This window comes from Tachysurus vachellii, chromosome 6 (assembly GCF_030014155.1).
Source record: "Tachysurus vachellii isolate PV-2020 chromosome 6, HZAU_Pvac_v1, whole genome shotgun sequence".
Classification (NCBI taxonomy): Eukaryota; Metazoa; Chordata; class Actinopteri; order Siluriformes; family Bagridae; genus Tachysurus; species Tachysurus vachellii.
The window spans coordinates 26,149,459-26,176,204 of record NC_083465.1 but is presented as its reverse complement, the minus strand read 5'-3'; the positions used below and the strand labels follow the sequence as shown (position 1 = coordinate 26,176,204).

Below are 26,746 nucleotides of genomic sequence, written 5' to 3'. Positions count from 1 at the left end.
AATTTAATTGCAAATTAAGTGTAACTAACAGAATTCGCATTTCATGAAAGTTAATCAATAACACTAGGTTGAGGCACGACTGGGTCAGAGCCTGAAAGAATTTAAAGCCAATTAACTAATTAACACCACAACTAATTGGTTAACAATGAAGCAGATGTACTTTTTTTTTTAAATAAATAATTCACACAAACACTGGATGATTGCAATGTCTTTACTTTCTTTTCCATCTTCCCAGAGTGCACAAGTGCACTTTTTCTCCCATAGTGCCATTGTGAATCAGTTTATTTCATAAACACTTGACAAAATACACTGCCTTGTGATGCTCTCAGAAAATAAAGACACGAAGTTGTACGTTTCCTCGTCACTGAAGTGGTCGCCCTACGTATCCTTATATAGGTTTTCTTTAGAAAGATCGATTTTGAGGTTAATTTCAGTCAAATTAAGTACCTTAAGTCACTGTCACTTTATAAAGGTACAACGTTTCTACATTTCCACCTGAAATAAACATATGGAACAAAAGACAACCACCCCAGCAACAAACAATTACTGTTTTCTGAAAGCGAATAATCAACAAAAAGAAAAGCATAAAAAACTATTGGACATATGAGTAAACAGTTCATCATTTCAATGCTTACATTCCCAGCAACCCTAATACAGACAGCAGGTGACGATTATAATAAAGCAAAAACGTTCCAAGTGAAATTTTACAAGTCTACAGCAGTACACATTAGGGCAGTAATCAGATTTCTTCTTCCGGAGGTCACCATTTCTTCCCTTTAGCATCCTCTTTCACCTTCCACAGCATGAGCTCCATACACGCCGTCGCGTCCTCTTGGGTATCATGTCCATCCACTGCACGACAAGAAGGACAAACACTAAAATAACACGAACCAAAAATGGACACAGAAGCCTTTTGTTTAGTCCCGACTCACCAAGATTACACAATCATGTACAGGCTGTAATTTTGGCTCCTTCTGCAGACTATACACCATTACACACCAGACTGTTGTACAGCCTACACAATAACTCGAGGATATTGTTAGGGTGTAATTTTTGTTTAGGAGCAGAGTCCAAAATTAAATTTCAGTTTCTACAGCAGATTTCCAAAGGAGGTGAAGACAGGCATCCGATTCATAATAAAGAAAGCACTAATTGTAAATTATTGCTAGAAAGGAAAATCTATTTGGTTACTAGTGCACTGTCTGGATCATACATGTAAAATATCCTATCAAACAAACTAATGGTTTATCATGAGCTTAAACAGGATCAGCTGAATGAAAGTTTATTCCCTAGCCCACTAGTCTACAAATCCAATTGCCTAAATATTGAGCCATAACAACATTAAGTATTGGGGTTATTCGCTTGGATTAAAAATTGCTTGAATACAAAGTCCATGGATTTCATTTTAAATAAATAATATTCAGCAAGTTTGCAAGAGCCACTTTTTTTCTGTTGTTCTTTGGAGTTAGATTAGAATGCAATTCTAAAAAATTATCATTGCAAAAATATAAGCAATCAAAAACAAGTTGCTGTTATGTAGCTGGTCATGCAACAGGGTTACAGTTGCCATGTTAAAGCTGATTATTTTCCAACATAACGTGCTGTGATGGTTTAAGCCTCTTCTGCTATATAATCCTTATATCACCACAATTCTAAAATTTTTAAATGAGCAGAGCATCATACGTTTTAACTGTTGACGAAAATCTGCAGACATTAACTCAATCTCAACCCCTGAATCAGGGAGCTGTAGATCTGCTATACAGATTTAATGTCTCAAAGTTTCTTCCTTCTTGTTACTCATGTCATAGTTGGCCAAGCTTTGTCCTGGAGTAAGAAGTATCCCCCTTACCCCCAGAGAAAAACACTGAAATGGGTAGGACTGGGGTACCGCAGGCCAATGTTAAGACCAAAAAACCAAAAAAACTTGTCATGTTTCCACTAAACCAGGAAGTGCAAACTCTGCCATCCTGAAGCCTTTCCCCATGTTCAAAAAACACAAAACTGAAAACGTTGACCCTAAAGTACAGATAAAAATAAATTCAGATCAATAACCCAGTTTCCTTTATTATACAGTATATAATTTAATAAGTATTAACCTTAGTTTATGACATGTACTGTGAATTGGTTACAATAAGAAAAGTACAGCATATTACATTGTAAACAAGAGCAGTAAATTAAACCTGTGTTTATATTACAGTTGGTGTTACTGAAAATCAGGCAACACCATCTCAGAATCCAAGAATTCAACAGCCAGTATTATGGTATAAATAAATTACATTACATGCATCCATCATATCCCCTTATATGTGAAGATATTCATTCTTATAATTATTGTTTATGTAGGACAATATAGATAGAACTAAGACTAGTTTAGTGAAAAAGATTCAGGAAATGGCTTAAAAATAATGCTGCATCACACATTTTTACACTTACTTTACAGTTTAATATTTGACAGGGAACAGTTTTAGTTACTGAGCTGATCTGAACACAATCCAACAAAGATGCATGTTTTAGAAGTTTATTTTTTTAATATGGCTTTTCCATGCAACACGAATCAGTGAAGCCCATTAGCATTCAACCTATAAAATATAGCGTATCAGCGTCAGTTCAGGCAGGCCACGTAGCTCGGCTATCAGCCGATGTCAATTTTCTAACCCTGCCCATCAGCTGATCTGATTCCTAAACGCGCTATTGGTCCCTTTCAAACAGGGCGCCCTATTTAAATGCTTTTTTCGGTCTGTCTGCTTGGCTGTTTCCTCTGCATTGCTGCACCCCACCTCCTCCCCTACTGTACTGTAGCTCCTCCTTGAAACTTTGTGTTTAACTTAATCAGTGTCATTCTGTTTTCACTGATGCAGGCTCTGTTCTAAATGGGGGATTTTGTCTTGCTGCTTTCCCAGTTAAATGGGAGATTGTCCCCCCACGAAGCTGCTGCTGTTCCCTGACTAGCTTTCATGGAGCTCATGAAAAGGATGGGGAATTCAGGACAGAGCCATACCGCCAAATGTACATTTTATAAGCTTGCAAATAAAAATTTAAATATGTCAAAGAACTGTCTTTATTTTGACTCAAGTGGCCCTGACTGAACTATGATTAGCTCAGCAATCAGGTAAGCAATTTTCTCTTTTAAAGTATTGAAAAGGATGAGAGTAACTAGTGGCAGATAACTGCACAGTAATGAGGAGATTCCTCAGCAGCTCCCAGTGTGAGCAAGCCTCAGTCACACGGTTGATTAAATATGGGTTTAACAGGGCAAATGATTCAATCAGCTAAACCTACCGCTCTCTTGGATTATCTTCCTCAGATACTCTGCGGTCAAGCTTCTGAGATCCCTCTTGTGCGGTGGACCCAGGCGATGAGGGAACACCACAGATGTGTCAACCACCTTGTTGTGGATAAACTAAAAAATGTATAAGAATAAAAAAAATAAAGGAATTACACAGTTTTTGTTATTAGTGGTTTTACTTCTCTTACCTAGGTATCCACCACCACCACCCACCCCCCTTAACATGTTATGTTACATCCTGGAACTGAAGACTACAGAGCTTAAGAAAGAAAAAAAAAACCTTAGGACAAACACTTGGAAGCGTTTCAGCCGAGGTTTGGTTATAAAACATCCCGCAGATCATTAAATACAATTAAAGTCAAACCATTAGTCAGAGAAGCAAGTTCATGGGGTGTGAAAACTTATGGAGCACAGTACACAGAGTACTGGATTTGATTTTACTGTTATCAGATGCACTATGTCCAGTTATTTAGCCCAAGCTCCAAGTTAATCATGTTCCTGAGGTTTTTTGTAAGCCAGTTTTCTTCTGGTCTTTTAATATTTATGAGAAAGCAACAAAAAAAAGAGCATTTAAAAAAATAAAATTAAAAATAATTTTAAAAAAATCAAACGACTCACTTTCAGAGCACAGAGATCATTTTCCAAACCATGCCCAACTAAAATGGTTCTCTCATTGATGAAGCTCAAAAGCACAGTTTGCACATCACACAAAGACAAACTACTGTTCTTCACATCATCCTCACCGACTCCTGAGAACCTGAGCAAGAAGAAAGAGTCCACTATATCCCTCTCATTCGTTAGGGTACTTCTGCCATCGTATACCTGATGACAAAATATACCTGGTGTTGTAGTCAATGACCTCGTTGGTAGGCTTAACAAAGGTGTCATAGACGACCTGAAGATTGCTGTTCACCACAGTGACTCTTACCAGTTCCAGACCCTGAGTAGTATAGCACTGAAGAGGGAATGAGGCAGAACAGGAGACATGTTTATGAGACTTCAAATTTTAGTTGATTCTTCTGATCAATAAATAACAAAATGCTGAATAAAAAGTTGTTATATTCATATAGTTATCATACCATAACAGTATCTATAGCATAAATGTCTGGGCAGCCTTTATGGGTCTGAGGGAGGCTACTAACAAACCCTTGGAGACTCATCGCATCATGGACATGGAGCTACGGAAGACAATAGTTTAGTTTAGTTTAGTGAAGTAAATAAATATACACTTAGCATGTCATCTTAAACCAAAGATTACTTCAATAAAGGGCACTTATAACCATCTTGCAGTAACTGAACAAATATTTGGATGTGTTTCGACTGGGATGTTTTTGTGGAACAAATAAAAGGCATATTGATCGATTGATAATTATCAATCCCGTTTACACTCAGTGTTGAGTCGTTGTTGGAAAATAAGAATCTGTCGGATTGTCGAAAAGTATCCGATTTACAGTCAAATCACCTTTAGTTAGTTATTTACATATAGTTTACATTTACACAGCAGTTGTTTGTTATTCTGATAATCATCAGGTTTATATTTCCCATTCAAATCGATGCATCGATCTAAATGACCATCATGAAAACTTCCCTTTGTTTATTCTCTTTAATTCTTTTCCCCAGAAGACAATAAAATGTTGTTGCCTCCAGTTTTTACTGCGTCCATGTTGGTGACTGAACGTCTTCCTCGTGTCTCACTCCACAGTGGTGTTAATATGAAGCTTGTATGAAAGTAGACACTTGGGACTTTAAGAATTTGTAGAGTTTCATCACTATTTCTGTTTTTCTCTACAATACTAGAGCTGATAGATTTATAGAAAAGATCCAGAAAAACAAAACCGCTTATTTTTTTCTCCACACAGATGTTTGTTTGTACTCATTATTTACTAGATTTTATGTTATTTATTTTTTTGCTTTGTTTGTTCATCTATCTATCTAAATATTATTCTTTCTTTTTTCATCCATATCCATCTATATATTATTTTTTATTTCTTTTATTCTTTCTTTCTTTCATCCCTTCTTTCTTTCTTCATACTGATCTTTCGAACATACTGGGAGCATACCAGGCCCTTGTACAGCAATACACAAAACATTTAAACACTCATTCATTACTATTTGTAATTCAGTAGTTGATTTATCCTGATTAGTTCCTAATAAGGAAAAGGATACCTTTAATTCAACAAGCCAGACTGCTAATGTCTATGATAGTGAGCAAGAGCTTGTTGGTTGCATAGAAAAAGGCCATTTGATTTATAGGATAAGGGATTCTATTTATGCAATAACCAAATCAAATTAATCTTTAATTGCAAATGCAAAACATTAATTAAAAGGGGTTGATCTCTCACTAGCACATATGGCCAGGAGATTAACAATCTGATTCAGAAGCTTTTGTCCTTCTAAGTGTACAAAGCATTTCAAGTACACCATGGGTGGAGTGTTTGAGACCAAAAGTAACGTACCTTGAACACTTGGCAACCAGGTGACCCGACAGCATTCTCACAGCAGCTATAGCGCGTCTCCACTCCCCCTGGTACTGCGTGAAACAATAAATGGAAATACTTATGTACACACTAATGATTGGGAAGCTGGTTGAGAAAATCTTCCAAATGTTTCTATTCAGTTCTTTCCAGAGCTGACTGATTTATTCATTCATTCTTTCATTCATTTTCTACCGCTTATCCGAACTACCTCGGGTCACGGGGAGCCTGTGCCTATCTCAGGCGTCATCGGGCATCAAGGCAGGATACACCCTGGACGGAGTGCCAACCCATCGCAGGGCACACAGACACTCTCATTCACTCACGCAATCATACACTATGGACAATTTTCCAGAGATGCCAATCAACCTACCATGCATGTCTTTGGCACGGGGAGAACATGCAAACTCCACACACACAAAGCGGAGGCGGGAATCGAACCCCCAACCCTGGAGGTATGAGGCAAACGTGCTAAGCCACCGTGCCCCCCCTGACTGATTTAATTTCAAATTATTGTAGCCTGTATTGGAGTAACCAGGCCAAATATTATACCATTGATGCATTTTGGGGTTTGTTGGAGACTAAAAAAGGCAATGTGTATCCCCAGATATACAAAATATGTCTTTTAAAGGCGGATATTCACTTACTCCACTACTCACCTCTGTTTTCCAGGACCTTTCCATAATGATAGTTGCACTCTTCTTTGCGAGTATGCTTTCCTGTCTGGCTAACGGAGAAAGAAGTACCACAACGACAGCAGAGTCTCCTGGAAACTGATCCAACATTCACAAATACATACAACAATTACATAATAACAAAAAATTTCCAACATTCTACATTTAAAAAAAACAACAAGTTTTTAGATTTCAGCCCCTGGAGAGACCCAGAAATGTAAAGTATGCAAATAGTCCTGATCCAAATTTTCAGCAGCATGTTAATACTAAATCCAGATGTGATCAGAAGTCATCTCTCAAACAATATAAATCTCAAATCCTAGTACATTATTTATTTTGGGAAACTAACAGTAAATGTAGAACCATACCACATCTCTGTAGAAAGCACAAGCATTACATAAAGTATTCTTTAAGGAACACCTTCTTTGGTTCAACATGAGAATACTTAGATACTGTTCAACTACGTCTTGAAATTCTGTTTGAAATTTCAAAAATATTATTTTAGTGAACTCACCATCAGTGCTGCCCTTTTTGGTGTCACCATACTGAATGGCAAAGCCAGGTTTATCAGGGTGTTTGTGAGGATAGTTATTCTCCCTCAACAGGGCCTTGGTTAGAATGTGCTCCTTCAGCTGATTGTAGAGTGTGGAGTCACCTAGTGTTGAGAAGGAGTGTGGATAAAACAATCAACATTAATATGTACATCAGTACCTGGCTATTAAATCTACACTAGGGATGTAATGAAATATGAATACTTATATTAATTAATTATTTAGGGGCTTTTTACACCTGGTCAATTCATGCGTTTTCTGTGATCCGATAGCTATCCGATTGTAAAAAGACCAGGTCTAAATGCCCTCGGAAACGTTTTCGAGACGGATATAAATCCGATCGTACAAACCACTTCAGGAGGTGGTCTGGGACGCATTTCAGATGAAACTGGACAGGTGTAAATGAATGTGGTTGTTCAAGCCACATACGTCAGCGCTATACTCCTCCCAAACTGAAGTACGTCACTCGCAGGTGACTCGGGAGTCGTGCATCGCGCCAGAAACAAATATGTTTTCCCACCAGTGCTGCTCCAATCTTTCACCCAGGCGTCTCGTTGGGTCTTAAAATGCACTGCTGCCACCAGCGAAAATGCAGCAAACACTAAATGCTGTTTTTTGTAGCAACCACATACACCAAAGCGTGTTCCATTTCAATTACCCCGGAAATGAGGTAAAATATATTTACATTTTGGGCGGGAGTAGAAAGATCAGATTGATATCCGATTCGCAGAGACGCATTTATGTGGCCTAATGTAAATGGAACAGTTTTAACAAATCAGATAGCTATCGGATCAGAGAAAACACATGAAGTGACCAGGTGTAAAAAGGCCCTTAGACTGAACACGTGATCTAATCAGACGTGAATACTAATTGGAGGAACACAATTTATTTATTTATTTATTTAATGCCTGCCAAGTTTTTATTTTCATGTGACTCAGCAGTCAGATATGTAGTTAATGGTACAAACAAAGAACATGTTTAGAAAAGAACATGAATGATGCATTTACAGCCTTCATTCTTTCATCCATAATGAACTGCCTGGTCAGGATCCTGGCGGTTTAAATTAAGCTGTTGTTTTTAGGTAGACATACACCAAACAGCTATAACGATCACATAACGGAGATGTGAAGTGAACAATCTCATTACACGGACACCTGCTATGTAGTAGGATATGTTAGGGAGCAAGTGAACAGTCAGTGTTCTCGACGTGACTTTGACACAGGCTAAATATTGATGTCTAGACAACTAGGTCAGATAATCTTAAACAGCAGGTCTTGTGGGGTGTTCCCAGTATGCAGTGGTTAGTAACTACCAAAAATGATCCAAGGTTGGGTGGAAAGGTGTCATTACAGCCTGCTATGTATGGAACTACATAGCCACAGACAGGTCAGTGTGTCCATGCTGACCCCATCTACCACCTAAAATGCCTACTATGGGCAAGTGAGAATCAGAACTGGAGCAATAGAAGAAGGTGGCCTGGTCTGACTAATCACATTCTCTTTTACATCACATGGATGTCCAAGTGCACACGTGTTGCTCACCTTGGGAAGGGTACATTATGGGAAGATTGCAAGCTGGTGGAGGCAGTGTGATGCTCTTTGGCAATGTTGTGCTGGGAAACCTTGGGTCCTAAATTTTCATGCGGATGTTACTTTGACACACAACACGACTCAAGTCTGAGTTGACTGACAGCTACAAAAGTCAAGCTTCGTGACGTAAATTAAATATTCCATATATTATTTTTCCTATTTAGGAGTGTGACCTGCATTCAGTTAGAAAACTAAAGCTTATATTAAGATTAGCACTGAGACAATTACTACACAAGATTACGTGAATCACTTATTCAATTCACATGCCAGTTGTATGCTTACTACTGTATGGTGACCTATGATCGATCGCATCACCGTTTCGGAAGCCTGACTACTGAGCCGTCCAAAAGCAAACTAATCTAGTACACGATCCCTTCCTACTGTACATACAGAGCATTTAGTGTATTCCCTAAAGGATGGTCCACTAAGCATTTATACATAATGAATCGGATAAAATTGATATTAATACCAGCAGGATGGACACTTTAATGTGACCCTGATATAAAAGCTAATGGCACTCTTACCATTTTGCAGGAGTGCTTGAGTATTGAGTGGCACATTTCCTCTAGACGCTTGTGCATCACTTTCGGTGGAAACTGTACAGTGAAAACAGGACCAGAAAAACTGTACGAGATTTGCATATTCCATGAAAGGTTATCTAAAACATTAGAGGCAAATTGCTGTTAAGAACCATCCATCAAATTTGCATACATTTGGCAGGAGTTGCATTTTGATTTTTAAGCCTCTTGAGTGCATTTACTGCTATGCTTAGATACTTCAGTTTATTGACACTACGATCAAACACAGTCTTCTCTTCTGCTAGTGCCTGCAATACAAAGAGGTGCAAAAAAAAGAGCATTTATAACTCAGAAAAGTGTATTACACAGTGATGATATACATCTGATTCCCATTTGTTTACAAACCTTTTCAAAGGCATCTTGCACAGTGGCGGATGTTTTCAGGAACTCCTCCACGAAGAGATTTACGTAACGCTGCCGTACGTCATGAGGAACCTTTATGCCAACCTCTGTACGCACTTTTGCTTTGCGCTTGGTGGGAATTGACTGTGTAAATGGTCAAACATCATGGGACAAATGAGTGCAAATTAAATCTGAGAAAGACCACAGCCTTTTTTTAGCAAGCCTTACCTACCTTGGCAGGTGTGTAGTTGACAGGTTGTGCAGGCTGTATAGGCTGCAGGATTGGAGCTGGCTGATGGACTGGACGTACTACAGGTGTAGCAGCAGGAATTAGCGTTACTGGTAAAGCACAGGTCCCTTCCGGGACAATTAGGTGAAGATTTGGGCCGATTCGCAAGGTTGTTCCAGCTGGGAGGATGTTCACACAGTCTAGAAATTAAAATCTCTTTTCAGAACAGTTGTTTTTGATATGAAACAGTTAGCTCTGGATAAATATTCCTCCCTAAATACACTCAGGCCTATTGTTTAAAGAAGGTACTATGGTGGTAAAGAAGTGTAAATTTTGCAAGGTTATCGCCTTTCAAAGATGCATCTGAACATCTACCTAGAGGAGATTACTCACCGTTTGGCACAGCAGTTGAATGCATGACAGTAGGTGCGAGAGCTCGCTTTGGTGCATTGGCTGCAACAGCAGATTGGCACCCTTTCACTGCTGTTGTAAGAGATGTTGCCATCTTCTGGCACTGCTGACTCCGGCTGGGCACGGTGAGATGGGAACCACCATCTCTAAGGGGCACAATGACCTGTGCTTTGCTCTTACTGACCTGTTAAGTTACCAAGATACAACTCACAAAATATTTTGCATATAGGATTAATTGTAGTTCTTAACGCATCCAAAAACATATCTACAGCCTCATCTAGTTTTGGTGGATTGTGGGCCATAATATGACAAAAGCTGACCAACTTGGTTTTAGACCTTGAGGTGTGTTGTGCATGTTGTGTGTGTTCGCATCAAGAATAGTTTAAAATGTTACTAACTACATTAAAATGCAAGCAAGCAACTCAATGATCCTTAACCAAATTAGTACCAAATTAATAAACCAGTCTTACCTCAAACTTTGCTACATGGGCTACTCTCTTTTTCTGAGCAAGTCCTGGCTTGACCATATCAGCTTCTGCCACCTTTGAAACCTCTTCCTACAAAATAATGACAATGATAACTTTTCTCTTCCTGGTTCAGTCCAACCTATTGTACACCTATCCACTTACTGGCATGTCACCTTGAACGGTGGGATCTTCAACCTTGTTGGCTTCCATAAAGATTCTGTAGCACTCTTCCATTGGATCACTTTCTGAAAGGTCTAGGTCTGAGTAATTAAGCTCTTCTGAAGAACTAGAGTCAGCAGTCATCTGCTCATCTGTTGCACCCAGCAAAGCAGGTGGTTTCTGCAGGTTCTGACCCCCAATCAATTCCATCGATGTATCAGCTGGGTTTAGCTCCGTATGTGAAGAAAGAACCATTGCAGTATTTGCTCCAGAAATGTACAGAGGTACATTCTGAACAGATTTCTCAACAGGTTCTGCTGAGACTCTATGTGCAATTGGACAATTTGTTTCAGCGGATGTTGGAAGGCTTTGACAAGATTCAAGATCCTTAGCTGTGTCTGGGTAAGATGAAGTGGTGGGAAGGTAATCCTGGAATACTGTTTTTTGTTGGATCTCTGATGAGTATCTAATGGGCAAGGTGTCATTTTTTTTTACGTGACCGGAGAGCCAGATATTTGGTAGTAAGTCAGGTTCTGTTTGCCTTTGTGGCTTTTGTGTTCCAGGCTGTAAAAGATGATCTTGTATCTTTGAGCAAGTGGGAGCAGAATGAATATTGTCAAGGAGGAGCGCGTCCACATCTTGAAGGCAAGCGATGCTCTCACTTTCACGCCTCAGGTGGTCCAAGCAGATGGATATATCGTCTAGAACAGTTTCAATACTTTGTGCTTTCTCTTCATAAACACCAGAGTTCATACTGTTTTCAGGTGGAGGTTTTTCCAATTGGCAAACCTGTGAAGAAGATAATCCTGCATTTTCATGCAATTCTGTAGAATATTCTGTTGCATAATTCAAGATCTCCTCCTTGCATTTGTCATTCTTGAAAACAGCCAAGCTTTGTTTCAAGCTCTTATTAAGCACTTGTTTATTTTCTGAAGGTGAGGCATCAATCTCCATCATCATCTTGGACGGTTCTTCCTTGGCTATCTTGGAATAAACTGAGGGTTTTTGTTCACCTTCGATAGCTAGAATTCCGGCAGCGAGTACTCTTTCGTAATAAGTTTTCTCCCTTTGCCGAATGGGATGTGTTCTTTTAACCAAATCAGTCTCCTCATACAAGGACTTGAGTGACTCTTGTCGTTCATTGACGCTAGACATGCCCTTATTTGCTGGCTTAATCTTTTCTGCTTTCTTTTCCAGCAGTGGCATGTCAGTGTCAAGATGTGCCATTTCTGAAGATTCCCTGGGTATCTTCATAAAATTTGAATTTTTACCGGCTGATGAGTTTTCTGTCAGAGATCCCTTACTCCCATCATTTTCAAAAGGTGGAATGTCAATGACTAGTTCCCCCTCCTCATCAGAATCCTCAAAATTGCAAGAAGAATTGGGAAATTTATCTGCAGATGCACTCTTACCCTTCCCTTTTTCTTGTTGATCACGTTTCAGTCCAGCTTTTCTGGTTGATTTTATTTTATCCGTGGAGCTGCTAAATCGCAGATCAGCAGAAAAATTTGAGCAAGGGTCATATTCCAGATCAGTTTTTGGTTTGGTGCAATCAACAACGTACTTGCGGGCAGCAGCGGTGTTCTTTTCACATGTCAGCTGGTTTCCATTCTGGTCTTTACGCTGAGATTTTCTGGTCACAAGATATTCGTCCGAGCTAGCACCAGCACTCTCGGCCTGCTCAGACTGGTAGCGGGACAATCTTTTTTGTTCTTTCTCCACTTCATTTCTAACTGCTTCAATCTGCTTGTTGATCCTTTCCAGCTCTGAAAGACAAGAGTGGCTCTGTTCTTGGTTGTGGAAGGTTCTACTAGTAGCGTTATGATTGCCATGACCTAGGGCAAAGTTTTAAGTGAAACAACTTTTGCAGTGTAATAAGTTAAGCTTGTAAAACATCTGTCCAGAAACATTTACCTCATTATGTTCTTCCAAACTAATCAGAGTCTCAAAACATTATTTGCCAAGGCTATAATATGAAAATCCTTGATCTGATCAAAACACTACACAATTGTAAAGTGAGATGATGAACATAATTAACAGTATATTATATAACATTATGCAACATTATTGGAGCCAAGCAAGTAAAAATTACCAAGGACATTTTTTGGCTCTTACCAACCTACTGTACAGATATCAGGTTTGTCTAGTTGCATTTCCCCTTGACCTTAAAATTGTTGTTTTTTCCTTGAATTTTAGAAGAAACGACGAATTTAGAACTGTTAATTTTTTAAATAAAATTTAAAATTTTAGCAAAATAGTTTAATCAACTGAACTAACCTATTTTGCTAAAATTTTAAATTTAATTTCATTAATAAAATTAATGAAAATAATTCATTAAAATAAACATATTACTAGCATTATGGCATCACCTCACATCTAAAATAAAAAAAATAATAATTTGCACCTTGTTTATTTGTACTTGTAAGGAATCTGTGTGTGTCTCTCATTACACACACACACACACACACATATATATATATACACACATACATTATATATATATATATATATATATATATATATATATATATATATATATATATATATATATATATAATTACCCAAAGGAACCTACAAGTGAATAGTCTTTTGCCATGATGATTTCTAATATACTTACAAGTATTTTATGTCAATGTATTTACATATTTCCATTTCGAGTCTTGTCCCAATTAAATATTCATAGATGTAAATTATGTAAATACATTTGCATACACAAAAATAAAATAAAGACAAATGAAAAACAACCGAATAAACTGATCTGTATATCGTATTTACACAAATTACACAAATAAGAGCAAACAAGCTTTTCAGCGTTAAATAACAACAGAATTAAGAAGTGTGCGGTCTGTAAGATAAAGAGAGAATAATTTAGTTGTTCAGATTTGACACCTTCACTACTATGGCAGGCAAAAGAGGACATTTTTTAATTGCATTTACAACAGCAGCAATTTGACTCACGTATGGAAGCCTTTACAGTGGGAGAGGAGTTTCATTCAGTGCATTTAGGTGTTTGTGTATCTTGACCTGACTTCAGTACTACTGATTTAAGCCACGCCCATAATTACTACTTACCCTTTTCAGGTGGCGCGCGCGCGCTTCCGGCACACGCACCTGTGCGCTCTTCTACTTTGACGTGTTTGTATGGACAATAAGGTCGTTCACACGTGGCCCAAAGGAGAAAAGGACATTTCACTTCAGAAAAGAGTCCTGCGGAAGGAAACATCGGCGCTTTTCACGAACACAAGAGCTAGTGCGTGTTTGTGTGGACATGCGTGCGGTGCACTGATTTATTCAGCACACGGTCTGTGGTGCTCTGGTGGGTGTAAAGGGTGTGTTATCGAGCTAATGTTGGTCAGGTGGAGGTAGATGGGAAAACAAACACGTAATGTCACAAGTCTAAACGCATTAGTGAGTCACGTCCAATAACGTTGCATCGTAGAGAAAGACACGATGCGCTTTAATAAACGCTCTCATTACACAGACGTGTCAGAAGCACATCTGAGCATTTATACAACCTTCCGCCCTACTGCTTCTACCCCTTTCCTCACCCCCAGATTAGAGCTCCACTTCCGGTGCGCACTTAATGAGCCCGCAATCACCTGCAGCCAATTATGTGCACTGCACGCGGGCACGCGCAGACTCTGCTGCCTTAAAACCATGTATATATATATATATATATATGCATACTGTATATATTTATATATGCACACACCCACACACACATATATGTATGTATATATGCATGTTTTAAGTTAGTGGTGTGTGTATATATATGTGTGTGTATATACATATACACACACACACACACAGTATATATGTGTGTGTATATATGTGTGTGTGTATATGTATATAGTATATAGTGTGTTTGTATATATGTGTGTATTATATGCACACATATATACAAACACACACATATATATATATATATATATATATATATATATATATATATATATATATATATATATATATATATATATCCTCAACATACAGAACGAGACAGAACTGAACTCTCTTTCACTCACACACACCCCTATATAATATACATCTCTTTTCACAACGCCACTTTTTTTGTGAAGCCAAAACTGTTTTAAACCGTTACACTTTAATGCTGCTACTAACCGCTGTTATCTTATGGGTACTTTTTATTTTATTTTAGTCCACATTTTTCACTTTTTTCACCCACAGTGGTCCACGTGGACATATTATATATTAGTCTTTATTTTGTATTTGTCCTGTAGTCTGTATTTTGTTTCTGTTTCTGTATTGTATGTGTAAATGGCCTCTTTATTTGCAGTCTTTTTTCCTTGAACTCAGTTGCACACTATGTGCTTTTTACGTTTTAGCCCTTAGCTCTGTGTTTTTATGTAGCATCAGGATCCTGGAGAAAAGTTTTTTCATTTCACTATCTACCACATCATCTATTTATGTCTGAAATGAATTATTTGAACTGAATTCAATGATAACTGCTACAAAGTTAAGAATATCTATCTATCTGTCTGTCTGTCTGTCAGACTGACAGAATTTTCAGGTATGGGAAAATAATCAACTTTTGGGCTAATAACAATAGCTCCACTCCACATCAGGCCTCATCACACCACCCAGACTGCACACCACCCATCAATCCTACAGCAGTACAACCGCCAGAGTGTTATTCCTTATTAACACTTGTGACTGTACAAAGAGAACTGAGCATTGCTGGGGTCTTGATTTAGATTGAAGGTTTTGCTTTTCTGGTTACAATTAAAAGTTCATTTTATCCCAACCTAGGGTCGTTTAACCTGTAAGACACACTCAACAGATTTAGATGATTCTTTTTGCCTAAAGCAGATTGCACTTTTCAACAATTGAGCCACATGGGGTTTGGTGTTTTGCTCAAGGGCACGATGGCAACAGTTTTCAGCTGGGATGAAACCCCTGACCTGATCAAAGCCTCTGGTCTGGTACTCCAGATACACAAACCAAAGATGATGTTTGAAAGGAAGGCCAGGAGGGAGAGACACAATGCACTTCCTCCCTGTCCACTGCTTTATTATATCAGCCCTACAAGACAGAGATGAAGGAGCCAAGCGAGAGGCACAGAGGCAACCTGCCTCTCTTGATGTCTCCTTTTCCGCTTGGGAAACGATGCATCACAGAAAACCCTGTTCACCTCCTTAGCAGGCCTGCTGCCATGCTCTGATCTTCCTTTGCTTTTTTTTTTTAATGTGTATGTATGATGATATTCTGGCCCACAAAGAAAGGTTTGTGTTGGCTTTGCATTCAGGGAGCAGCTGTTTTCTCTTAAACTGGCAAAGTGAGCAATTAGAGGGCGGATCATAAGGGATTGAGTTCCGTGGCCTGAGGAGGATCCGGGCGTCATCTTGAGATTCTTTGGTATGGTTGTGAATGAGAAAGAGCTGCCAGGATGAATGAGAAGACCACAATGCACATATCTCAGTCTAAAGAGGGCAGTTTTGACATCAAAGTTATGAGGGTGGAACCACAAAAAATACAAGTTTGTTCCTTCTTTTTATTTCTCTCTCTCTCCCTCGCTCTCTCTCTCTTGCGTACTCGCTCACTCTCAGAAAGGCCAACCCTGGAGACCCCGGTCTGATCCAACCCTGATTTTGAGATACAGACCAGATGGAATTCATTAACTGAGCGCTGGCACTCTTCTCTTTTATGCCAATGAGTCATCCAGTGGAACTCATCTGTTTTTTTTTTTTTATACCATCATCCAAAGCTGTACCTCGCAATAATTATTCACTCAGATCCATTACAGAGGTCTACTGCGTTCGCCTGCTCTCGCTGTTAAACTCTGATTATTCCCGCCAGTGCTTCCTCTATGGGATCAGCGCTCAAACACAGCCCAGAAGCAGACGAGAGAATTACAGAGATATTGAGACACACACACACACACACACACCATTATCAAGACGAGCTTTTCCTTTGGCAACTAATAAAGCCTTATCGCATTGACCACCTACAGGCATGTCAGGTTTTGCATGAAAATGAAGCTGTAACGTAATCTGTTGATCTTTCTATTGCCTGAATGCTTAACGTCATTAAAAAAAAACTTTAAAAAAAACACACACTGATCATTTAATTCTCAGCCGTGGCCGAAGGGAACCAAACTGGTTCTCTGTTACAGCTATTTCGAAGCTCCAGTCTTCTAACGTTCCTGCAGCACAAATCTAGCACCATTAGGCTCGTACTCATGGGATCATTTGCAGCAGCTCAGCTCCCGAAACAGAGCCCACCACCCTGGAGGAAATGCTTTACCCACTCATCTGTCATGAGAGAGAGAGCGAGAGAGAGAGAGAGCGAGAGAGAGAGAGACTGAGAGAGAGAGAGAGAGACCAAGAGAGAGAGAGAGAGAGAGAGAGAGAGAGAGAGTGAGAGAGAGAGAGACTGAGAGAGAGAGAGAGAGAGAGAGGTTGACAGGCAGCCAGTTGAGCAGTCACAGCATCTGTGTGTGTGTGTGTGTGTGTGTGTGTGTGTGTGTAAGAGAGAGAGAGGAGAGTACAGCAAACACAGCAGGGAGATGGAGGCTTTTGTCAGGCTTCAGAGCGTGACCAGTCTCCACACACTGTACACACAGAGGAGTCACACTTTTTTTCACATTTAACTCAAAATGGAGAGTTATTCACTGTGATTAGTGCTCTCCAATACTAATCACGACTGCAGCAACTCTTACCGAAAATCACACCTCATGAAAATAATCATGTTTCAAAGTTTATCATACAGATTGCATGTTATATATATATATATTTTTTTTTTTTTACGGAAACCTTTCATACACAATTCTTTTTGTGCACGTGATCTTCACAAGATTCATTTTCACATTTGATTCTCATACATGATTCCTTTATTGTCATACCTGAATATTTAAAACCGATTCATTTTCACGTTTGACTCAATTTTACATTGGAATTGACATTTTTTCACGATTCATTTATGTTTGCATGAAATTTACTTCACATGCTTAATTTCTTTTTACATCATTAATTTAGTGATTGTTCCACATTTCATTCGTTTTTACACAACTTTATTTCACACGTGCAGTTAACAGGGCACGGTACGGTGAAACGTGCTGCCATGTTTTTCTCACATTATTCATATGCGAAAACCTTATGATCACACGACTGATGTGTGATTTCTGTGTAAGTGCTGGCCATGTGGTGATTATAGACATGTGATCCAGATTCACAGTGAGAAGAGAAAAATGCTCTAAAAGAGATTTAGTACATATAAATAATAAATAAATAAATAAATAAATAAAAAACCCTTTAAATACTCACCCAGTTTCAACCAGTCTGAATGTTAAGCTTACAGTAGACAAAGGTAAAAATAAGAATAACGCACCATGATAAACAAAATGCACTGTTTGAATAGAGTCCTAAGAGTTTTAGAACCACTCACAGCCTGAGAGCAGGAGATCAAGCTGCTGTGTGTGATTGATGGTGAGGGAGGCCTTAAGAGCTTATTAGTATTCACGCTGCATTCAGCATGGAGTCATAAGACAGAGGGCACATGCATGCGAGACAGAACACACACACACACACACACACAGCTTCGAGCACAAAGGCACAGATCTGTGTATGCACGTGCAGTTCTGTATTCATCAGTGCAAAATCAAGGCAGAAGGTCATCCAAACACAGACCTCGAACATTATGAGGTAATGTTCAGCGACACACTTTTTCCCCTCCAGTGTGATAGTTGAAACAGGGAGATAGAGGGTTAACGACACACACACACACACACACACACACACACACACACACACACACACAGTGGCACACCACACTCATGACACACACCACTGCAGACTGAGACATACAGCTGTGGCATGCAGAAAGAGTCTCATCTACATAATGACCAACACTCTGTTCAAGCGAATGGCGCCATCTAGCGTCGGCAGAGAAATAATTCTCTACCAAAAAGGTCAGATTACAGCCAAGTACAGAGACATGATGCGTCTTGCAAAAGTATTGGCCCCCGTGAATGCTTTCTGCATTTTGTTGAGTTGTACCCTGGAACTCACTTACACTTAACAGAAATTGTATACAATAAAATAATAATACTTTAAAAATAAATAATTAATATTTAAAAAATGCTATTACAGATAGAAACAAAACCATTCATTCATTTTCTACCGCTTATCCGAACTACCTTGGGTAACGGGGAGCCTGTGCCTATCTCAGGTGTCATTGGGCATCAAGGCAGGATACACCCTGGACGGAGTGCCAACCAATACCAGGGTGCACACACACTCTCATTCACTCACGCAATCACACACTACGGACAATTTTCCAGAGATGCCAATCAACCTACCATGCATGTCTTTGGACCGGGGGAGGAAACCAGAGTACCCGGAGGAAACCCCCGAGGCACGGGGAGAACATGCAAACTCCACACACACAAGGCGGAGGCAGGAATCGAACCCCCAACCCTGGAAGTGTGAGGCGAACGTGCTAACCACTAAGCCACCGTGGCCCCACAAACAAAACCATATAGTTCATTCATTCATTCATTCATCTTCTACCGCTTATCCGAACTACCTCGGGTCACGGGGAGCCTGTGCCTATCTCAGGCGTCATTGGGCATCAAGGCAGGATACACCCTGGACGGAGTGCCAACCCATTGCAGGGCAACCATATAGTTATTAAATCTAAAAAAAAAATGTAAAAGCAGTGATTGCACCAATAGGCATGAATATTCGTGCAAACAAGTAAGTAGTACACATGTGTGCGTTTATTGTCAAACGTCACATGACTTTAATTTAAATACATCTGTTCCTGTTCACCTGAGCTTGTTAGGGAACATAACTAATAAAACATAATGAAGGACAAGAAGCTATCTAAACAGGTCCAGGCATACATTCTGGGAGAGTATCAATCAGGGTTGGTTATAAAATAAATGTCTAACAGTGCATCATAAAATCTATTATTTCAAAAATGGTGCTGCTGTGACTCTTATATAGATTCAGGACATTTAATTCCTATTAAATGAAATGGTTAGTAGCTATCTAAACCGGTGTACCAGAGTCAAGGTCATCAACACCGACGGCTCATCATCGACTGATAATTAAACCAGATTATTCTTTCGCTTGAGCAGAACATTTTTGTATACATCTTCATAAACGTACAAATTTCCCATATTTAAAAACCTCGCTTTTCACAGGGTGTGCAAACATTTGCACTCAACTTTAAGCAATCAAAAAGGTCAAAACGGCTTAATGGATATCAGCTCGAAAGTGTGTTTAATGTCTTTGTACAGATATAAATAACAATATTGTCATTTATAGCTTCGGTTTACATTTTTTTCTGGCCTGAAAATTAGCTTCGCCACCTTCAAGAACACAGCAGCTCAGAAACCAAAGGATCAAAATAAGGTCTGTAAAAAGTGAAAAGCACCTTTAATGCTGGTGGTCAGCTTCAAACACGCAGCAACTGTGTAAACGTACGTCCATATTAACCAGGGCGACTAGTGTTTATACGCGACGACAGTCACACACCACGTGTAGGTAGTAGAGAGGATTCTTTATTTAAATAAAATCCTCTACAAGGACGAAGACCTGTCCATTTATATAATAAATCATTTCGTCTTTTCAGAAGAAGCCGAGCTACGGTGCTGAAAAGAAATGTGACAAACCACTTGAGAAAGAAATGATGATTATGAATTCATTTATAGCATGCTGTTTAAATAGCGTGTATTTAAACCAAACACAAAAACGCTCGAATCATGGAACGTTTTAACTTATTTAATTCACTCGTTAAAACCCGAACATAATGTACTGTACAAGAGTCACATTTACCATTGTAACAGTTCTGATAGGGTTTATAAAACAATAATCAGAGAAGTATATTAAATATTCAAATTTCCCTAGGGGGGCACGGTGGCTTAGTGGTTAGCACGTTCGCCTCACACCTCCAGAGTTGGGGGTTCGATTCCCACCTCCACCTTGTGTGTGTGGAGTTTGCATGTTCTCCCCGTGCCTCGGGGGTTTCCTCCGGGTACTCCGGTTTCCTCTCCCGGTCCAAAGACATACATGGTAGGTTGATTGGCATCTCTGGAAAATTGTCCGTAGTGTGTGATTGCGTGAGTGAATGTGTGTGTGTGTGCCCTGCGATGGGTTGGCACTCCGTCCAGGGTGTATCCTGCCATGGTCAGCACTGGATGGATAAAACTTAGTAGCAGGTTTAGCAGCTTAGCTCAAACATGAGTTCTCTGAGTGATATCTCTGTTTATACACACATTGTAATCCTGCACGGTTATAAAACGTGCTCCACATTAACACCCCATCCATCAGGGCAAGGGGGGACAAATCGGTAGCCCCAGCATCCGAGACAAGATGATAACACGTCCTCGCTATTCGTTTTTTTTTACTTATAATTACCTCTAGAAAAACGTAAAAAAGTAGAGTAGATTGTCAGACTGCATAGTTTTTTCTTGCCTGGTCTCATTTAACAAAACAGAGGAAGTTAAAAAACCCTGCTTGCTTTTGGCTTTCATAAAACAAATTTATATATGGTTATTTATTTAAACATAACGTGTTTCACGATGCTGCGACTACGGCGTACGCAACCTGTCCTGAATCCCACCTTCTTCTGCATTAATTCGCGTGAATCAATAACACAAGTACAAACTTTTTTAAGAATTAGGAAATTGTGGGACTGAAAATGCAGTCTAGATGAAGCAAAGTAAAGTGAGGCGCAAATCAGTCATGTCACACACACACACATATGTCTCCTGCAAGCAAAACAAACAGGAAAATAGAGAGAGAAAATAAAGATTTATACTTGAGTCAATACCTTTCACGTGCACTGTGAAAACGGTGGCCGACGACTTGCTGGATATTTTTCGAGACAGAAACCAATAGCAATAATGCTATAAATTAACTAACTCTGCAATCAGGTGTTCAGCTCTAGATAAGAGCGTCTGCCAAAATTCAGAAATGTAAATAGCACCTTTTTTAGTGTTATCGGTTAGGTTTCAGGGCCAAAGCGTGGACCTGGGAATCTCATATGAGCCTGACCTGCTTTTAGGATGATTTGTCCACCCCTGCTTCATGATCTCAATCAGATACACAAGAGCAAAGACATCCGCAATCTGCCCGGGATTACATCGACCCAAATAACGAAGCTAAACCAGGAAAGTGTCATGATTCATTCTTCTTCACATCTGTATGAAATGGGCTTTGTGTTACTGTGTGGTCCTGAAGGCCCTCAGCAGGAGGTCGGCTGCCAGTCCGGGAGAAACCTCTCCTTGTGCCACCCTGCGCTCCATCTCGGGCAGCGCTGCTTGAACCTGTGGATGTTCCTGAAAATGGCGCAGGGCGTTTTCCTGGATCAGGCTCCACAACCAGACCTTCTGTTGCTCACGCCTGCGGGTTTGCAGCTCACCGCTAGACAACATGGCATCACGGTACTGCAGCATGATGTCCCAGAGCTCGGGTATACCCTGTCCTGTCTGAGCAGACACCCGGACCACCTGAGCAGGATGACAGAGAGAGACAGAGAGAGAGATAAAGTCAGAGAGAGAGAGAGAATCATATCAACACAACATGACTTTATCTCTACAACACGCTAAATTTCAAGACACAGTTTTCCGTCCAGGATTTTGCAATTTTTGAAATTATCATCAAACTGCAAAAAAAAAAAAACAAACTCTGTGATATTTGGAAAAGCTTGCAATTATTTCCTGTCCAGTGTCACTCGAATAAGGATGAGGTTCCCTTCTGAGTCTGGTTCCTCTCAAGGTTTCTTCCTCATATCATCTCAGGGATTTTTGCCTTGACACTGTTGCCTGGGGTTTGATCATTAGGGCTAAATGTTAGAGATAAATAGTTACTTAATTTTAAACATTAATTTTATATTCATTCATTCATTCATTCATTCATTCATTCATCTTCTACCGCTTATCCGAACTACCTCGGGTCACGGGGAGCCTGTGCCTCAGTCAGCGGGCATCAAGGCAGGATACACCCTGGACGGAGTGCCAACCCATCACAGGGCACACACACACACACTCTCATTCACTCACGCAAATCACACACTACGGACAATTTTTCCAGAGATGCCAATCCACCTACCATGCATGTCTTTGGACCGGGGGAGGAAACCGGAGTACCCGGAGGAAACCCCCGAGGCACGGGGAGAACATGCAAACTCCACACACACACAAGGCGGAGGCGGGAATCGAACCCCCAACCCTGGAGGTGTGAGGCCAATGTGCTAACCACTAAGCCACCGTGCCCCCCTAATTTTATATTAATAAAATTAAATAATAGGGGCACGGTGGCTTAGTGGTTAGCACGTTCGCCTCACACCTCCAGGGTACTCCGGTTTCCTCCCCCGATCCAAAGACATGCATGGTAGGTTGATTGGCATCTCTGGAAAATTGTCCGTAGTGTGTGAGTGAATGTGAGTGTGTTAGTGTATGACAGTGTGTGTGTGTGCCCTGCGATGGGTTGGCACTCCGTCCAGGGTGTATCCTGCCTTGATGCCCGATGACGCCTGAGATAGGCACAGGCTCCCCGTGACCCAAGGTAGTTCGGATAAGCGGTAGAAGATGAGTGAGTGAGTGAGTGAGTAAAATTAAATAAAATATTCTCTATATTTCTGTTAAGCTGCTTTGAGAAAAAGTGAATTGTTAAAAGCGCCATACAAATAAACTGAACTGATATTTGTAAAAAAATCACCGCAGATTTTCTATAGAGATCATTACATATGTGTATCACAGCAATAGCATAACATTGACCAAAAAAAAATTCCTGGACAGTCTGATTAATAAATCTGCAGTTAGAAATAGCAGAAGTCCTGTGTGAAGGCAAAAGTTTTACATATTACACTTTTACAAGTTCTTGAATCTTCGAATAGATAAACGGTAACTGAAATAGAGGGTGGAATGTTTCCTCATTTGTTTCGACCAAAAAAAGAAGGATTTTTCATACAAATTTTTCCAAGGTTCAGAGTGGAAAAGAAATATTGATTCAGACCCGCTTCGCTTCGTTCTAACACGTCGTCCGAGGGCCTTTTTACTAAACCTACATACATACAGGGCATCTGCATTTAAGCTCATGTTAAAGGAAAGATTTTTTTCACCGGTCAAAAATCCAGTACGAGCAGATTGGTGTGACGCGTCCGACATATCAAAGCGACGCAGGAGAAACTCTGGCAGGATGAATTTAATATCTTCTTTAAAAGGTACTGACAAAGCTGTGGACATGCAAGAAGGTTAAGCACACCCACGCAGGCCTTCTGGCTTTCAGTGACTGATGAACTACAGGCTGGAATGTCTTCAGAGCAAAGGGGGGAAAAAAGAAATCAATATGGCTGAGTGAAAGGGATGCTGCACTGAGAGCCCTCTGTGGATATGGAGACAAAGATGAGAGCGACTCTCGTGTGAGTGGGTGGCCTCTAATCAGTGAAATGCCACGCTGGCGTGCTGCCAATAGGCAGATGTACTGCTGTGGGGATAAAAGACAAAGGGCTGTGTGCCAGTGTCCAAAAGGCAGAGAATAGCATGCTGGGAATTAGACATTACAGCATGTTATATACAGTACATGAAACCCTAAGCTCAATCAGTGTAATGCAGAATGTGAAGGAACGGGGTGGACCGAGGATACCAGAGCTGCGCCAAAGTCGGTCGTTTAGCAGAATGTTACGCGTGACGCTAGCCGTGTCGGTCAGCGCTGCTGGCATCCGATCCCTGGTGTTAATTAAAGAAGGTGGATCGGTCCTCTGGCATAAAGGCGAGTATTCACAGGCAGGAATGTCATCTGAATCGCAGCCCAGGACTGTTTTATGAACTGTATTGTGGACGAGGGTCGGTTTCCGGCTCAGGCTGACATGTGCGGGACGCATGTACCGAGCAGAAGCGTCTGAAGCAAAACAGATAAGAAACAGCCTCCTCTGCTGGCCACAGTGCAGGAACAACAAGACAAACATCACCTCCTGGGGAATTATTATTTTAGAGACAAAATAGGTTTCATTTCAAAGAGATTTCAACAGGAAGAAGACAAGAGATTAGAGAGAAATTATTAAGAGGAAACATCAGGAGGATACGAGGAGTGCCTGGAAGGTTGTGAGAAGAAATCCCAAGATCTTCACTTCAATCGATCTTTATAATGTTGTGAAAAATATTTAGATTGAGAAAAGATCTTCCTTTACACACTGCAGTCTCAGGTTCCTCTTCTTGGCTCACAGGAGCAGAGCCTGACGGACTTCTTCTGCTGTAACCCGAACGCCTCAAGCTTCGAAATATTGTGAGATGACTTTTGTAACAACGATTGTTTGAGTAACTGTAATCTTTTAATCATCCAGACTCTCTTTTCAACTAAGAGGCTTTTGGATATTCATACCATTCCCTGCAAATTCTGTGAATCATTTTAAACCTTATCCTTTGCTTATGTGTGTTATACGTAAAAAAAACAAAAAAAAAAACATCTAAACAACGAACACCCGCTTGCATGGAGACGTACTTTAGGTGTCCAGGTTTTGGTTTTCTTTCTGAGCAGCTTTAATGCACTCGTGTACTCGGCTTGAATCTTTCGTGCCGGAACGACCAGATCACCGTCTGACTTCGTGACCACGACCAGGTCGGCTTTCTCAACGATGCCTCTCTTTATTCCCTGTATTACCCAAATAAATAAAAAAAGGGATAAAGGGAGAAATTTATGTCAAAAAAATGTTTGTTTTTTTCAAAAAACGGAGTTAAATGAAGTGGAATGTTGACCTGTAGCTCGTCGCCTCCTGCTGGCGGAATCAACAATACAAAAAGGTCTACCATATCAGCCACAGCAAATTCAGACTGTCCAACACCTGGACACACACACACACACACACACACACACAAAGACATGAACTGCACATATATTAGTTGATGTTCTAGGTTAAAAAAATAGAGATTTATGGATAAACAAACGAACAAATAAATAAGAGCTCCACATTTACCCATTGTTTCGACGAGCACGATGTCATATCCTGCTCCTTCACACAGGACTATGGCTTCATTGGTGGTCCTTGTTACCCCACCGAGCGTGCCCGAAGACGGTGACGGCCGGATGAAGGCGTTCATGTCTCGCGAAAGCTCGGTCATCCGTGTCTTATCCCCCATCAGCGAACCTGTGACAGCACAGTGTCGTTCACACTGACTTTACTTTATTAAAATTTTGTTACCAGACCTGACGACATAACAGTACTGTGTGTAGCACAGCTTACCTCCTGTAGTGCATGAGGAAGGGTCCACAGCCAAGACAGACACTTTGTGGCCTTTTCCTGTCAGCATTTTCCCCAGAACCTCAATGAAGGAGGATTTACCAGCACCAGGAGGACCAGACAAACCTGCGATCACAAACAGTATATAAAATATCATGGCAACTCTCTCATTTGCACTGTTCTCATTGCCATGTGATCATGTGATAGGGGACAAGATTCCACAGAGAAAGGACAGCCATGCTGCAATCGTTCATTCATTCGTTTTTCTTCATCTTATCCTGGGAGCTTCAGTGCCAGCAGACTGAGTATGTCAGTGCAGACTCTTCTGTCCTAGGTACAGATCCCAGCTCCTCCTGGGGATCATGAAACATCCCCAGTCCTACTCTGAGAAACACTATATGGATAGACGTTTGTGGACACCTGACCTTTACACTTATTTGCTGAACCCATTAGAGATCCTATTAGAGATTTATTCTCCCTTTGGTGTTATAATAAGAAAAGGGGGCACACAGGGAGGGTAGATGGGGAAGGTACATGGGAAAGGCACACGGGGTATATAGGAATGATACACAAGAAAAAATCATTACTAAAGATAAATTAACATATCGTCGCTGTCGGGCGGAAACCTCGTATGTCCAAATTTGGTCAATTTCATATTTTTTCACATATCGATGCTATTGGTCAGTCCCCACGTGGGTCTGTTATTTATACAAGTTATTAACCAATCTAAAGTCTTGCAAATAGCTTGAGCGCAAATCTCATAACTCCATTGGACACTTCAA

At 40.2% G+C, this 26,746-nt stretch overlaps 2 protein-coding genes across 3 annotated transcripts in view; both read right to left on the bottom strand.

The window, feature by feature from the left end:
- Positions 1-267: 267 nt before the first annotated feature.
- Positions 268-14,320, bottom strand: zgc:152968 (uncharacterized protein LOC564848 homolog). Of its 2 annotated transcripts, none has more exons than XM_060873124.1 (16): positions 13,833-14,320; positions 10,764-12,595; positions 10,605-10,691; positions 10,117-10,318; positions 9,727-9,923; positions 9,498-9,638; positions 9,286-9,400; positions 9,099-9,170; positions 6,949-7,089; positions 6,420-6,533; positions 5,743-5,816; positions 4,366-4,464; positions 4,126-4,241; positions 3,905-4,043; positions 3,280-3,400; positions 268-852 (listed from the first exon to the last, which is right to left on the bottom strand). In XM_060873124.1, the coding sequence occupies exons 1-16, from the start codon at positions 13,981-13,983 to the stop codon at positions 761-763; spliced, it is 3,693 nt and encodes a 1,230-aa protein (XP_060729107.1). In that variant the 5' UTR covers positions 13,984-14,320; the 3' UTR covers positions 268-760. The 2 variants fall into 2 exon arrangements, with proteins under 2 accessions (XP_060729107.1, XP_060729108.1); XM_060873125.1 differs by having other exon boundaries at positions 10,764-12,526.
- Positions 14,321-19,191: 4,871 nt separating this feature from the next.
- mmaa (metabolism of cobalamin associated A) overlaps positions 19,192-26,746 on the bottom strand; it is a 10,268-nt gene continuing 2,713 nt past the window's right edge. Inside the window, exons 3-7 of the mRNA XM_060873123.1 lie at positions 25,968-26,090; positions 25,701-25,871; positions 25,483-25,568; positions 25,229-25,378; positions 19,192-22,236 (exon numbers count right to left, since the gene is read on the bottom strand). Of these exons, the coding sequence (XP_060729106.1) occupies positions 21,949-22,236; positions 25,229-25,378; positions 25,483-25,568; positions 25,701-25,871; positions 25,968-26,090 (818 nt within the window). The 3' untranslated portion in view covers positions 19,192-21,948. The remainder of the gene's footprint in view (positions 22,237-25,228; positions 25,379-25,482; positions 25,569-25,700; positions 25,872-25,967; positions 26,091-26,746) is intronic.

Bases quoted from the DNA above. Each gene is read 5' to 3' on its own strand.
- zgc:152968 (XM_060873124.1), bottom strand. From the start codon at position 13,983: ATGTTTCCTTCCGCAGGACTCTTTTCTGAAGTGAAATGTCCTTTTCTC. The intron at 9,171-9,285 runs GTATGCAAATTT...TTCACTGTACAG, and splicing joins AAATGCAACTCCTGCCAAAT to TTTCCACCGAAAGTGATGCA. The intron at 4,044-4,125 runs GTATATTTTGTC...CTTCTTGCTCAG, and splicing joins GTCATTGACTACAACACCAG to GTTCTCAGGAGTCGGTGAGG.